The 13,798-nt window shown below is 44.5% G+C and overlaps 5 protein-coding genes across 5 annotated transcripts; 1 reads left to right on the forward strand and 4 right to left on the reverse strand.

Moving 5' to 3' along the window:
- Window positions 1-283: 283 nt before the first annotated feature.
- Window positions 284-1,784, reverse strand: TRIVIDRAFT_193358 (uncharacterized protein; the record flags this gene model as incomplete). The annotated part of the gene is made up of 5 exons (XM_014098138.1): window positions 284-435; window positions 470-1,148; window positions 1,185-1,221; window positions 1,303-1,591; window positions 1,637-1,784. The coding sequence occupies 5 exons, from the start codon at window positions 1,782-1,784 to the stop codon at window positions 284-286; spliced, it is 1,305 nt and encodes a 434-aa protein (XP_013953613.1).
- Window positions 1,785-2,609: 825 nt separating this feature from the next.
- On the reverse strand, window positions 2,610-4,287 carry TRIVIDRAFT_58189 (uncharacterized protein; the record flags this gene model as incomplete). Its single annotated transcript, XM_014098139.1, has 5 exons — window positions 2,610-3,039; window positions 3,123-3,706; window positions 3,774-3,880; window positions 3,933-4,068; window positions 4,270-4,287. 5 exons carry the CDS (start codon window positions 4,285-4,287, stop codon window positions 2,610-2,612), a joined length of 1,275 nt encoding a protein of 424 aa, XP_013953614.1.
- An 899-nt stretch (window positions 4,288-5,186) lies between these two features.
- Window positions 5,187-6,277, reverse strand: TRIVIDRAFT_46655 (uncharacterized protein; the record flags this gene model as incomplete). The annotated part of the gene is made up of 4 exons (XM_014098140.1): window positions 5,187-5,301; window positions 5,361-5,493; window positions 5,556-5,945; window positions 6,031-6,277. 4 exons carry the CDS (start codon window positions 6,275-6,277, stop codon window positions 5,187-5,189), a joined length of 885 nt encoding a protein of 294 aa, XP_013953615.1.
- Window positions 6,278-7,918: 1,641 nt separating this feature from the next.
- TRIVIDRAFT_224650 (uncharacterized protein) lies at window positions 7,919-8,572 on the reverse strand (the record flags this gene model as incomplete). Its single annotated transcript, XM_014098141.1, has 1 exon — window positions 7,919-8,572. The coding sequence occupies one exon, from the start codon at window positions 8,570-8,572 to the stop codon at window positions 7,919-7,921; it is 654 nt and encodes a 217-aa protein (XP_013953616.1).
- Window positions 8,573-10,960: 2,388 nt separating this feature from the next.
- Window positions 10,961-13,489, forward strand: TRIVIDRAFT_89541 (uncharacterized protein; the record flags this gene model as incomplete). Its single annotated transcript, XM_014098142.1, has 4 exons — window positions 10,961-11,171; window positions 11,257-11,550; window positions 11,606-12,562; window positions 12,755-13,489. The coding sequence occupies 4 exons, from the start codon at window positions 11,034-11,036 to the stop codon at window positions 13,394-13,396; spliced, it is 2,031 nt and encodes a 676-aa protein (XP_013953617.1).
- Between the last annotated feature and the right edge of the window lie 309 nt (window positions 13,490-13,798).

Raw genomic sequence — 13,798 nt, forward strand, 5'->3', positions numbered from 1 at the left:
AAGGAAAATTTGCAATATATATTAAAATTGTCCAAATTGACGACGTTTTGGTAATTTACTATGTACGTGTTGTAGTTTCCCGCCATGTATTGGCCCCTGCTTGCTATATTATTAGTAGAATCGTTTAAAACTGGGATACCCACCATCAACTTCGGCTTGCACTGCCTTGTTATAATTGCCCACCCCTCCCATATAATATAGAAACACCTGCTTCTTTCCGTCGACGTTAGCTCCGATGAGCCATCATCCTCCTTTAGCAAAGACGATCATTTTGCCCATCTCGTTAGTGTGTAACTTCGACGATTGGCCATGGCTGCGTATCCGCGTTTTGAGCCTCGATTGGCATTCGTTCCTTGGGTGCTTCTGCAGTGGCAATGAGACTTGTGATAAAATCGACCTGGGTCTCAATGAGAGGCGGCATGTTGGTTAACGGGCCTTGAAGTCCGTTAACCACACATATTTGGAAAACCGCTCATTGCAGTGGCTAGATATGCCTTTGCGCCATCGACCCAGTGATTTTGCAGGGGCTGGCCATTTTCCCCAATTATCGAGATATCATGGTACATGCCATCGACAGCGGCAGAGTCCGTGGCAAAAACAATGGCGTCCAAGTCGTACACTGTACCGTCCGAGAGCTTAACACCAGTTGGGGTGATTTCCATAGGCGTATTAAGCACGTTTACGACGTCGACATTATCTCGGTTGAAAGTCTCGTAGTAGCCGTTGACTGTCACTGGGCGGCGGTTGAATGCACCGAGCGGAGTTAAATTACGGACCTTGATGGGATCCTTGACAACCTGTTTGATATTTCTGCGTATAAAGTCCGCCGCTTCTTTGTTCGCTTCGTCACTTGTTGCGATATCCCCAAAAGTCCCAAACAAGAAGTTAATCCCGTTGCCTGTCTGCCAGACTTGTTCAAATACGCGCTCACGCTCCTCAGTGGTCACGCTCATTGTCGGGATTGACGATTCTGTAATCGCATGTCCTGAGAGATTTGTCTTGACGTTGGGCCATATTTGATCATAGTTTTCATTGATCTGTTTTCGATCTTCTGCTGAAACCGGGCCATCACCGTTTGGAACTATGTGTTGTAGATGTCTTTGGAATGAAAGCAGTTGTTTGGCCTCGTCAGCAAGCGTTATGATGAGCTAGACACCTGTGGAGCCATTCCCAATGACACCCACTCGTTTCGTTGAGAAATTATGGGTTTCTGGCCAGTTTCTGGAATGAATCATCACGATTAGTGATAGTTAAAATGCCGATCGATCTATTATATAGAAGAGAAACGGGAGATTTGCTTACGCGGTATGATCCTTTTCACCGGAAAAGGTACCAAGGCCAGGTATCTGCGGAAAATATGTCTTTGACAGAGCCCCGAGCGCTGTGATGAGATGCCTCGCCCGAAAAGTTTCACCAGTAGACAGGTGTATTTGCCAGCTGTGATGAAGATATTGCGCCGACTCCATCCGGGTGTTCAATTGGATATACTTCTCCAGATCATGGCGTTGGACTACATGCTTCAAGTAGTCTTTTATTTCGCCTCGAGAAAGATATCGAGTATTCCAAGGATAAGTGAGTAAATCCTCCTTATCTCAACTATAGCGAAAGACTTCGCTATGCGTATCGCTTGTTGCACCAGGATATCTGTTCCAGTACCATGTACCTCCAATTTCAGGAGCAGCCTCAACAGCCTTTACTGAGAGACCAAGTTCGCGGAGCTTACATAGCTGATATATTCCACTGAAACCTGCCCCAACAACTATGGTATCAATGTATTGCTCCATGATAGACTATGTGGGCGGGTGAAATTATCTTTGACCAAGTTAGGTTGTGTATATAATTGTAGAACAGGTTGAGTGGTCTTATAAATGAATTGTATGACCTACTTCTTAATATCTCTAGCCATAGTACGGCCTATTCCGCTTTTATATCTGCCTTTCATACGCCAATCTTCAAAGTTGGTAATACGAATTTCGGTTGCTACTCTAACGTTGCATCATACCATATGTGCTAAGCATCTTCAATTTCAAGAGGTAAAATGGAAAATCCCTCATACTGTTGAACTTCAGGAGCTACTTGCCGAAAACTCTTAATTATTCAGCTTCTGAATTACTCAGTTGTGTCAAGACAATGGGCACCTCGAGTGGGATGAGGTAGTAGCGCATTGAAAGCAAACCAGTGTTAAACAAGGGGTTGAAGGTTTACCCAACACAGTAACTACCAGAAACGGAATTTCCCAGTACCGAATAACTCACCCACACAGTGCGGAATTGATTGCTAATAAGTTTACATACAGTCACATTATAAGATGTATTTCATGCCTATCTATACCTCAACTAGGGCATTCATGTTCGTTCTATCAAGAAAGATGAAGGCAAACATCAATTTGTCTCATCATCTCAAATCTCCTCACGAATTCTCCCCTTCCTCAATTTAGTCTCAGGCAGCACTCTGCTAGGATTGGCTTCCGCGTCCACTACCATGTCCATTCCAAATTCATCAACGTCCTCGACAGGTTTTAATCATAGACTAAACTCACATAACTTTTTGATGAGTACCAGAACCAAAGGGCTTGATGAAAAGTGTATTCTCCGATGAGTGTCCATCCACTACACCTTCGTCCATACTTTGCCTTTTGCCAGGTAGAGCTTTGAAGCTCCATAAAAGGCGCTTCCCACGGCAAGCATTACTCCGGTGAAAACCTGCAATTTCCAGTAACTTCCTCCCGACGCCGTAATTAGTGCCCCTCCGATTGGGCTGCCGGTAAGAGCTGCTATAGACATGAATGCGTACATCGCCCCTGACCTTAGACCGATTTCACGTATGTCGGATATTTGGGCCACTAGTGCAGGACTCATCGCTGTATAGGTTCCAGTGCTCAGCCCAAATAGAGACGCGAAGACTATGGCAGTCGAATGGGAATGCCCAGGTAGCCAAACTCCAAAGACTAAAACTGTAGAGAGGCATGCGGCAAAAAGCGATACATTAAAGTTTCCCACTTTGTCAGCTACGTATCCAGGGAGGATACGTCCAATGCCGCTATAAATTGCCAACGCAACGTCAGTATGCTCGAAGCATCACTAATGTACGCCTGTTTACGGAGATAGGATAGGATCACTTACCTTGCTCCATTGAACATAGAAACTAGATACCCCGCAAGCGATGGCGACATTCCCACATTTCTACCATATGTCACCAAAAAGGTTATGGGTATAAACATGCCCATAGAGTAGAAGAATCCAGCCAAAGTTAACAATAGAAATGGAGGATCTTTGAATGTTGTAAAGAAAGATGCAATCCCGAAATTTTTCGGCTGAGGACGTAGGCGTGACCGAACAGTCAAATTAGTTATAATGAGCAGGCCCAGCATTAGAAATGCGCATGTTCGCATCGTCCAACCAAACCCAATTACTGGTATAAGCCGATTTACCATAATAGGCATCACGACTCCACCCATACTAGATCCACTGGCAGCAATCCCCATTGCTAGAGCACGCTTCTTCAGAAACCAAGTTGTGATACAGCTGAAAGAAGGATATAGAACCATGGCTGCGCCAATCGGACTGCATATGGATTGAGACAGAATGAACTGGTAGTATTTGGATGAAATGGATGCCATCATTAGTCCAAAAATATGGATAGCACTGCCAAGTAGCATGAGAACTCTAGGACCGAAATGGTCAAACAACTGTCCGACAAAAGGTCCCTATGAACATATAAGCATCAGAGCTGATGGATGATAACAATGGAGACTTGATTGCATATTGACATACTGCAATGAATATTGTGAACATAGACAACGATGGAATCCAAGACACTGTACTTGGTGACAGTAATGCCAGCTGGTGGGTTTCGTAGTATTCTTGGAATACGCCAACACCTTCGAGAGCGGTTAGCCGTGCGGTAAGGAGGAATGACGGCATTCAACGTACAGTTTGTCCACCCAAAGCTGATGAACAGACCAAAAAATGCGCCCAAAACAACAAGCCATGCTTGCAAGCCCCCATCTGGGAAGGACTGTGCGTCATTGCGCTTTTCCTCGGCGCTACGCGGTTCTTGATGAACCTCCTTGGAATATTCAGAAGTATACACCTTGCAATCCATTGAATTGGTTGTTCTCCTGAGCATTGGCAACTAAGCACCTGCGAACATGGCGATTTTATGGAAGATATAGATAGAGGTGACTCAACGAAGCGCCCATTTCTTCGGGCGGAAATCATCCGCGCCCTTTGAGAATTTCGGATGTCCGAATTACCCAAGTAGCCCAACCACACCGGATTTAGTCATTTGTGCAGGATTACCATGCATAAATAATTTCCCGAGTACATCTCCGTAACATCTCCGTAGCGTATTTTATTAATTTCTTTGTCCCCTATATCTGTTCTATTCTTCTTTAAGCATTGAGATCATGCTTGCACCGCCGTCTGAGCATGCCCTCGGCCGGTCTGGCTGATGACTCATATACAATAACTGGTACACTTCGGGTTGTACTATTGAGAAAGGGAACCAAAATACAATTAGAGGCATTAAGCAGATTAAAACCAGTTACAAATATCCGCTATGGCCGCAATCCAGCGTTATAAGACCATAAAATTTTATGTGCAATATGGCGTGAGCCTAAAGATCTTTTGCCGCCTGACGCAGCTCGTATATGAACAAATTCTAACTTTATGGCCTGTTCAGCTATTACAAATGAAAAACACTAGAATCCGTATTTTGTTTGAAGCAAATGGTGAACCTATGTGTGGATAGCATAACGACACAATGAATTTAGCTACGCATAGTGCTGAAAGGTAATGCCATCCATCGCATAAGCCATATATTAGCTAGTAGATGCCATGGCAAGTTTTATCCATGAACATTACTGAAGATCAATGAACGTACCGGGTAGTCGTATACATTTCTTTGTCTGAAGGAGGATCTATCCAATAACTCAGAAGCAAACCGCTGGCAAATAACATCCAAGCATTAGGCCAGGATGACTATTTTATTAAAAAAAAAAAAATCGTAACCTAATAAAACAAGGCGCGTAAAATAGGTCAGAATTTCTTGTAAAGTCGACAATCAACAAAAAATGCTCTGATCAGATTGCCTACATGACTACCGCCTCGTAGATGATAGAACCGCCAATGCGGTAGTATATTATGAATGCTGTGGAATGGTTCTTTATGTAGTGTATATGAGGACTACGGAGCAGTATAACCACCATCAACGATAAAATCGGCTCCGGTTGCGTAAGAGGAGGCATCAGAAGCCAAGTATAGATAGATGCCTTGCATCTCAACTGTCTCGCCAAAACGGCTAAAATAGTCAGCCCAGAGTCCCCAGTTCTCGTATAGTAATACATTAGTTTTACTTACCCCATCGGGATTTTATCCCTGATCGAGTTCATGGTCTCCTCTGCTACTGCCCCTGACAAGCCAGTAGTTACATATCCAGGAGAGACGCTGTTGACACGAGCGAATCTAAGCCACTCAATTGCAAGAGATTTGCCTGAGGATAATACGGATATTAGAATACCAAGAATTTCAGAACTAGAATAACACATGATAAACACTCACAAAAATGAATAATATGCGCTTTAGAGGCATTGTATGCCGCCTGGCGCCGAGGAATATTAACAATATGCCCAGACATGCTTGCAGTTGCAATGAAGCTGCCACTTGAGAAATTGGTCAATTTTGATCCATCTGTTGTTGTACCCTCCATTTTTTGGCGACGAAAGTGCTTGCCAGCAGCGCGTGCGCAATAAACGACGCCATCAGCATTGATTTTCATGAGATCATGGTATCTGCTAATATCCGCATCGATGAATGCCTCATCTCCCCAGGAGGTGCCTGAATTCGCGACAAAGATATCGAGACGTCCGCCAAACTCTTTTACAATTGCGTCTACTGCCGCTTCCACTTCATCGCAAGATGTGACGTCAACTTTATATGCTCTGCCTATTCAACACTAGGGTCAGTTAAGAATGCTTGGTATTAATAACGCAAAGGCGAAGCTCGCGTCTATGCAACATGGCTTCGTTACATTTGACATTAAAGGCTCTCTCAATGCTGGCGGCCTTCTCAATAGCCTCGCTATTTGTGTTGTACCAAATGGCCACATTGGCACCTGCTTCAGCGAAGGCTTTGGCCGCAGCCAGGCCAATTCCTCCCCCCGCACCTGATATAATCGCCGTCCTGCCCGTTAGAGAGAACAGGGACATGACTCCGTTATCCGCTGGAGGCACTGTGTTATTGCGTCGAAAAACGCCATTCTGAATGCTCTCGGCCATCGTGAGTCCTGTTTTTGGTGTTATTTATTAGAAAAATGATGTTTGAATACAACTCAAGTAGTCAGAGCTCTGGTGACTGAGCTAGAACATACGTCTTTTGTGCTCCCGTGTTCTCAACATAGAATGTGGAGTACGCTATAAGTAGGCTTAAGATGGGTCCACTAGAAGTTCCGACCTCGCATGCAATGACTTTTACAACTTCTAACAATTTCTGCCAATTTCTGCTATGGTGAATAGTTAATCCTATGACGGAGTACTTAGCGCTCAATTTGGTCCACGCCACTACCAAGCCATAGTCATTAGGAAAAGGCAACGTTACATAAGACTTCGACAGAACAAACATGTTTCCTCCTTGTAGGCATCATTTGGACGTCGATTGCAACGAGCAATCGCCAGCAGATACTAGCGAATGGATGTCAAAGAGTTCAATTTCAAAAAATATCTAATTCAAACCCGCTTAATGCTAATACTGAAATCTGATACTAAAATAGGTTTGAAATAGACTAACCACCCTATCATTATAACTAAGCGTATGGGGTCAGTCCAGATAGCAATGTAGCGATTTAAATGTATCTGATATTTCGTGGTTGGCCAAATCCAACAACCACGGGCGATCAAAACGCTGCCTACTCTTAGAGATTTTATGGATTTTTTGTGAGAAGGGAAAATAGAGATGAACATATTCCTATCGCACGCTTCGGTGTTCCAGATTCATCGGATCATATATATCGTTCACTCAGAGTCCTACAGTTATGCAAGGTTTATCACACAATATTAGTGAAGTACAGATAGACCCTCCTAATTTCTACTTATAACTTAAATCAGGTTCTGCAATCTCTGATAGATCCAGGTATGGCATGATTTTCTTTGGAAGGGGGACTCTTTGCGGATATAAGTAACCTGTTCTATAGACTTTGCTTCACAGCATCTGAATGGAGAACCGCTAGGATGCGCCCAATCAATACAGTGTGGCCCGGGTGTTCTAATGTGATATACGTTTGATAGGACCATGTCTCACTTGACTCTTGTAATGCGAACACTATTAAATGCCTGACTTTGTTGAATTGGATAGAGGAGATATTACGCATAGAGCCCAACAGGTGTCAATACACACGTCTAGCCTCTCCAAGAAAATCCAAACATTTTTTTTGGTATTTATTTCCTCTTTTTGTTCGCAGTCTGATAAGCATTTTATAGATCTCTCTTATCTTCAACTACTCCCGAGTGAACAGCAGCGAGCGAGTATCTAATCACAACAAACTGAGGATTTACTGGGACTACTAATTTTAAACTCCACGGCCTCGTTTGAAATTTGGTAAATACATCGCAATTTACCCTCGGGAAAATAGTAAAGTATGCGCGCTATGGGTCCGCTGACGTCTTAGATGCCGAAAGAAGCTGCCATAAATATGAAGGCAATGACTTTACTTTGTGCAAATTCATTTTTCATAAATTTCGTCCGTATATGAAGCTTCGGTTCTTGCAATCTTACTGCAGTTTAGAGACTCTTTTTTTTTTCTTTAAAAAAAACAACACACGACTGCTTGCCGCAAGAAATGCAAGAAATGCAATGTCTCCCTTGCGAGCCGACGTTTTTACAACCCTCTCTATCCCCTTCATTATTCCTGGCGGGAAGCTAGGCTAACAATTACATTGGTCCCCTACGACTGCCACTTTAATCTCTGAAGAGCGCGACTTGGGCACAGATGACATCATATTAAGATTGGTGTTATCATAAACTGTGGCACGGACTGCCTCCCATGCAGTGTAAATACTTGCAGGCCGTTTGCTACTCAAATATCGTGCAGCTGCCCAACTCTTGAAATAGATGTTCGTGTCAATAGGAGTGCAATTCCAGGCTTGAGAAAGTAGAAGATCAAAAACGATTTCATTACTCTGTTGGGCCTCCATAGATAAGCCCAACCCAACTAGCGATTGTGACTCTTGGAGTGCCAGGATAGGGCTCTTGGTGAGATTCTGGATCTGGCCGTACATATTTATGGTGGCCCCGTAGTTTTGTAGTTCGCACCAGATCCAAGGCTTGCTATAATATGATTGAGCACACTGCCACTGCGACATCGACTCTAACCAAATGTCCAAGATGAGCATGTCACTGTCAATAGTGATACCACCAGGGTACACTTCAATACGGTCATTGGTCCAGAAAGTTGTGTTTTGCGCGAATAGCCACGCCTGGAAAACCCAAATGGCTTCAGGATCTGCCGATTTGAGTGCTTTCCAAGTGTTTGAGCTCGCATTTCTGAGATAGTTGAGCTCTCCTGAGGGCGGTGTCATTTCATCAAATTGGTCAAGTGTGTAAAAATGGGTGATGTTTCCGTATGTCCTGTTGCTTTGTGATAAAGCTTAACTGCATTTGCGCAAGTAGAGGATCGACGGGATCAAGTAGCGTATCTTCGGTATAGTTTTCGGGGAAGTTGACCCACTGGATGCTATGGAGTACTTGAACATCAGGTAGCACACGAGACGCTTCCCGAGGAATAAAGTCAGGGAATTCTGGCAAAATAGGTGTTATGCCTAATTCGACTATATGTTCAATAATCCTTCTCTGAAGAGCGAACTGGTTGTCGACCCATTCAAATGGTAGGGCACAAGACCACGATCCCTGTAAGTTCCCAAAGTGGTTCCAGGCAAGGAATGCAGGGCCGGCTAAGAAGTCCAAAATGTCATCATCCGTGATGCCGACTTCTTGGAAGACTTTTATGAAGAAATTCTCGATTCCAATCCAGGCTGGAGCCAGGTTCATGCCCCGAAGAGCCACCCAGTCTAATTGCAATTCCCAATCTTCCCAAGCCCAAACGGGAGCCGCATGCGAATTAGTGACTAAATTATGCGTTATCGTTGTCGACTAAGTTATGAATATTGAGGTTTATTTGTGGAATTATACGCACCGGTGTTCAGATGAAAACGATAAGGGACAATACTCGACCCATTCAATGGAGATGACAGCCTGGGCAGATTAGCTGGTGCATCTTTCAATTGGCTGCTAGCGTGCCAGCAAATATCGACATGAACAATATCTTAGAGATAGAAATGAAGTCTATTGTCGTAATTAGATGCGCCAAAATACTTGATTGATCAATTAGGGCATCCCATGATAGGGATAATCCGGCCTTACTCATATACAATAGAGCTAAGTGATGTTCCATGTATGTAGATCTTGTCATCGTGGGTTGTCATAACGGTGTAACTCTCCGAATCCGATCCATTATTTGTAGACAAAGGGAACATGAAAGAATTCTCATGTCTTGGTAGTCGTCGCTTCACGAGGACTTTTATGCCAGGAGTTAGATCCGTCCTCGAGGCAGTGGTCGCTGAAGTAGTAATTGTTCCTATTGGAGGAGATAGCAGACCTACAATTAGAATGATATTAAAGACATGCATGGCTTTATTTCGGTTTGGATTACCAGTTCATACCAAGCCCAGCCAATTCGAAACAGTGGGGGCCAGCGGATGAGATTGACAATACTTTAAGGAATGCGTTGCTTGAAATATATGTCGCTTTCAGTACGTCCACTAGCTGCCAGCTTCACACTTTGTGCAGGTGTGAGATTCAAAATCGAAGGACCGTAGCTTAAAGCGGAGAAGGAGGGGTATGGTTACAATCGTGAATCCCAAATCAACGTTCCCTTGTCGATCGTTAGATGTTTATTCAATTACGAGTTAACGGGAATTGTCTCACCATCACCTACTTGGTATCTGAGCCGATTATCCGATGCTTGCCTACAAACTCAGCACCCTGGTGTCATCCATGCCTGCAACAAGAAGGCTAGATAACGCCTTTGCAACAGCGGTGAACAGATGACCAACTTGCTGAAGATGAGAGAGAAAGCTGAGGGGGGCAAAAAAAAGAGAGAAAGAAAGAAAGAAAGAAAGAAAAAAAAAAAAAAGGAATAAAAGCATTTTCTCTTAGATATCAAAGCAATTCAACTTAGCTTTATTTATTTTTATACGGATAATTACCATAGTTTTTTTTAAGGGGTGGAATCATCTGTTCAAAGGTAATAAACTCTCTCAGGGCAGATGGTTCTTCACATCGACTGATCCATTACTAAAAATGTGTTAATTCTTCCACAATACCTGCCAGCATTACCATTCTACAGTGAGAATCTATGTAGTTTTCTCATTTGCTGCCTGCAAACTCTACGTCCTGGTGCATGGATTAAAACTCTCTGTGGTATCGAGGACATCGAAGCCCTTTTGTTCTGTACATTGAGGATCTGGAGTTTTTGAGCTCTACTCCGTACCAATTGCGGGGTAATTTACAAGTGGGCTAACTTTGTGAATGCGCTCCATTCGACACACACGGAGTAATGATGGGGCAACCCCAAGAAATTACAATGCAGTGGTACATGGGAGGCTAAGATCGCTAAAGGACGAAATACAGGCAGACATGGGGGGGGGGGGGAAGGAAAGAAAAAAAGAAAGGAAAGGAAAAGGAAAAGAGGGGGGACCTGCTCAATTCAACAGTCCACTTAGACATTGCGAGCATAAATGACGAGTTGGGATATGTATTTACCCTTCACTTAGGGGCTTTAACTAGGCAGAAGCGGCTAGTCTTCACGCCCTTAAACCTCTTCACTACTTACGATATTTTCCAGGCAGCCGCACGGTCCAAGAGCCCTCCAGAAACACATCCCGATCAGTTGCAATCATGGATACTCCTGAATTTGTGCCAACGGATCAACAGATCAAGGCTTTCAAAGATTGGGTTCAGTCAAAAGATTGCAAACCTCATATGTGGGACGCTCAAAGATGGTTTCAGACGTCTCAACAGATCGCAGGTGTCTCCGAAGCGTCGCTCGGCCTTATTCTTGGCCCGCTTATCAATGAGGCGATTGACGATGCCGCCAAGGCGGTTGAAGAACGCAATAAGGTGCCCTTATCCAATGTTCTAGCATTGTGCTGCTTTTTCTACTCACCATCTATTACTGACTTGGAGGCCGCATTAATGACTGTAGGCGTTGGCATATCTCAAGGTTCCTGGCTTTGGACTCCCATTGGGACATATGCCACCCGAGGAGGAGCGCTTCCCCGTCCTAATTGGCGTTCATAGCTACGACTGGAAAGCCGCAACGCTTCTCATACGAGAAGTGTGCATGCTAAAATTCATAGAAGAGGTGACAAACAAACCCCAGTGGTGGGAAAAAGTATTCAATCCCGACATTGCCAACAAGTGGAAGCAAGAGGCTTTACAAATGGATTGGGAAGAATACCGCAAGTATGCGGATTTCACGCCTGCCATGGCAGATGCAGTAAGTGTGTATCTCATTATCATGGGAAGCCACCTGACTGACAGGCAAATGTTAGTGCATCGATGAGCTGCGCCATAAAGCGGATTTGGTCAAGAAGACGGGGCTCATTACCATTTTCGACTATTCATCCTGTGTCATCAAATCTGACAGCCTCATCCCCGAATGCTTGAGAAATGCCCTCCGCGCAGCAACTATGGTGCTCGAAAATGTTCCGGATGAAGAAAAAGATTGGCATCCGGGTAGTACCCATAAAGTGCTTGACCTTGTCCATCCATCTCTGTGGCCATTCGTATACGGTCGCACTCCCGTATTACTCGACAAGCGAATCAATCTTGAGAATGCATTAAGCCACTGCGGTGTCGGCACAGTTTTCCCAGCACCAAAGCCAATTGAGATAGCCGGCCCTGGAAGCGATTGGTCAAGCCCCTTGGAGAACCCCGTTCCTTCTCTCTCATATAAGTATCAATGGCTTCCATGTGACGTTGTGCTAGATGGCACGTCTGCAAAGATCGACAGCTACATAAACAACCTACATCCAGTGGAACACGCGAATCTATACCCCATCATCGAACGGTTTATCGAGAAATCTCTGCCAGCTTGGGACATCATTTACCGATGGCCAACAGAGTTTGATAGTCAACGGCTGAAGACGAAAGAAGCTCAATCGGAATGTTCAACTAGCGAAATATGCGATCGAATTTATGGATGCCAGCCGTGGAACCGTCCAATTGACGAGGGCGAGCCGCAGCGGGATGAAATGGAACCCTACACTGAAGAGTATCGTAACTCTGAGCGGTTCAAGCGTGATATGGCGTGGCTAGTGGAGACTCACAAGTTAAATTTACCAGAACCAGTTTCTACCAGCGACGACTACTTTCGGCTAAAAGCGTCGGATGTCAAGTCGAGCGGTTTCTTCAAGGGCGCATCTCGGATTCAAGTAATCGTCAAGCTTGCCAACGTTCATCTCACTCCCGAGGACCCCGAATTTAAATTCGAAGCATCTAAAGAACTTGTCGACTGGTATACTTTTCCTGCTGATAATAATGAGAATGATCCAGATTTGGACGGATCGTCTTATAAGCCATGTTCTTCGGAGGATTCTCTCTCCGACTCTGACGGCTCATCGAGCAAGGGTCGATCTTTGTCTCTGAACCTCTCCGATTATCATAGTATATACGTCGACAATGACCCGACTGAATTCGAGGGCGGATCATGGCATACCGAGGGAATGTTGAATGAGCGCATATGCGCAACTGCGCTTTTTTACTACGACTCGGAAAATATTACTGACTGCCATCTGGACTTCCGTACACCAGCTGATCGCGAAGAATTGGTCGTGAATCTCAATTATGAACAAAGTCAACATGTTCCGATTGAACGAACATTTGCAATCCCTAACACTGACCGTGATACTTTACAGTATGTTGGGGGGGTTTTGACTACAAATAGTCCCTCCACTGGAGAAGCCGATACACGTGCCGTTTTCTTTCCAAATCTCCTTCAACATCGTGTCTCTCCATTCCGTCTCAAGGATCCGACGCGACCAGGCCATCGCAAAATACTCGCTCTTTTCCTTGTTGATCCCGCGATCCCTATCCTTTCAACAGCCAATGTGCCACCGCAACAGCGTCACTGGTGGGCTCAGGAAACTGGCATTGAAAAGGCCCTTGCCACACGACTGCCTAACGAGCTGACACAACTCATTCTTGGCGATACAACGGGATTTCCCTTTGGCTTGGATGAAGCCAAAAGCATCCGGCTTGATCTAATGGACGAGAGGTCAATGAAACAGGACAGTACAGAAGAGCAGCTTTATAGAGCAGGCTGGAACTTCTGTGAGCATTGAAGGGGGTGCCGATGGTCTCCTACGAGTCATTTGAGTTGTATTATTAGCGATTATGAATCGGAATTTGAGAGAAATAATGCGCTTCAAACAATCAATGACATATTCAGCATCCAAAATTCTTTAGCTACGGCGCTGGTGTTCCAGAACGCCTCGGCAAATTAGAGACATTCTAATTCGGTATGTACACGGAAGACCGAAGATGTCACTCATTTACTCGTATTTATTGTTTATCTCATGATCGCATTTTTACTCCTGTTTGAACTGCTAAAGGCGACTATTGAATGGTAGCAACTATGGCGTGATGCGCTGTGGAGGAATCTTTGTCGTCGTGTGGAGTTCAACATAAATATTGGCTTATCGACAGCGGAGTGAAAACCAGTGGATCCAGAAAGTTAAGATGTC

Source organism: Trichoderma virens, assembly GCF_000170995.1.
Source record: "Trichoderma virens Gv29-8 chromosome Unknown TRIVIscaffold_83, whole genome shotgun sequence".
Classification (NCBI taxonomy): domain Eukaryota; kingdom Fungi; phylum Ascomycota; class Sordariomycetes; order Hypocreales; family Hypocreaceae; genus Trichoderma; species Trichoderma virens.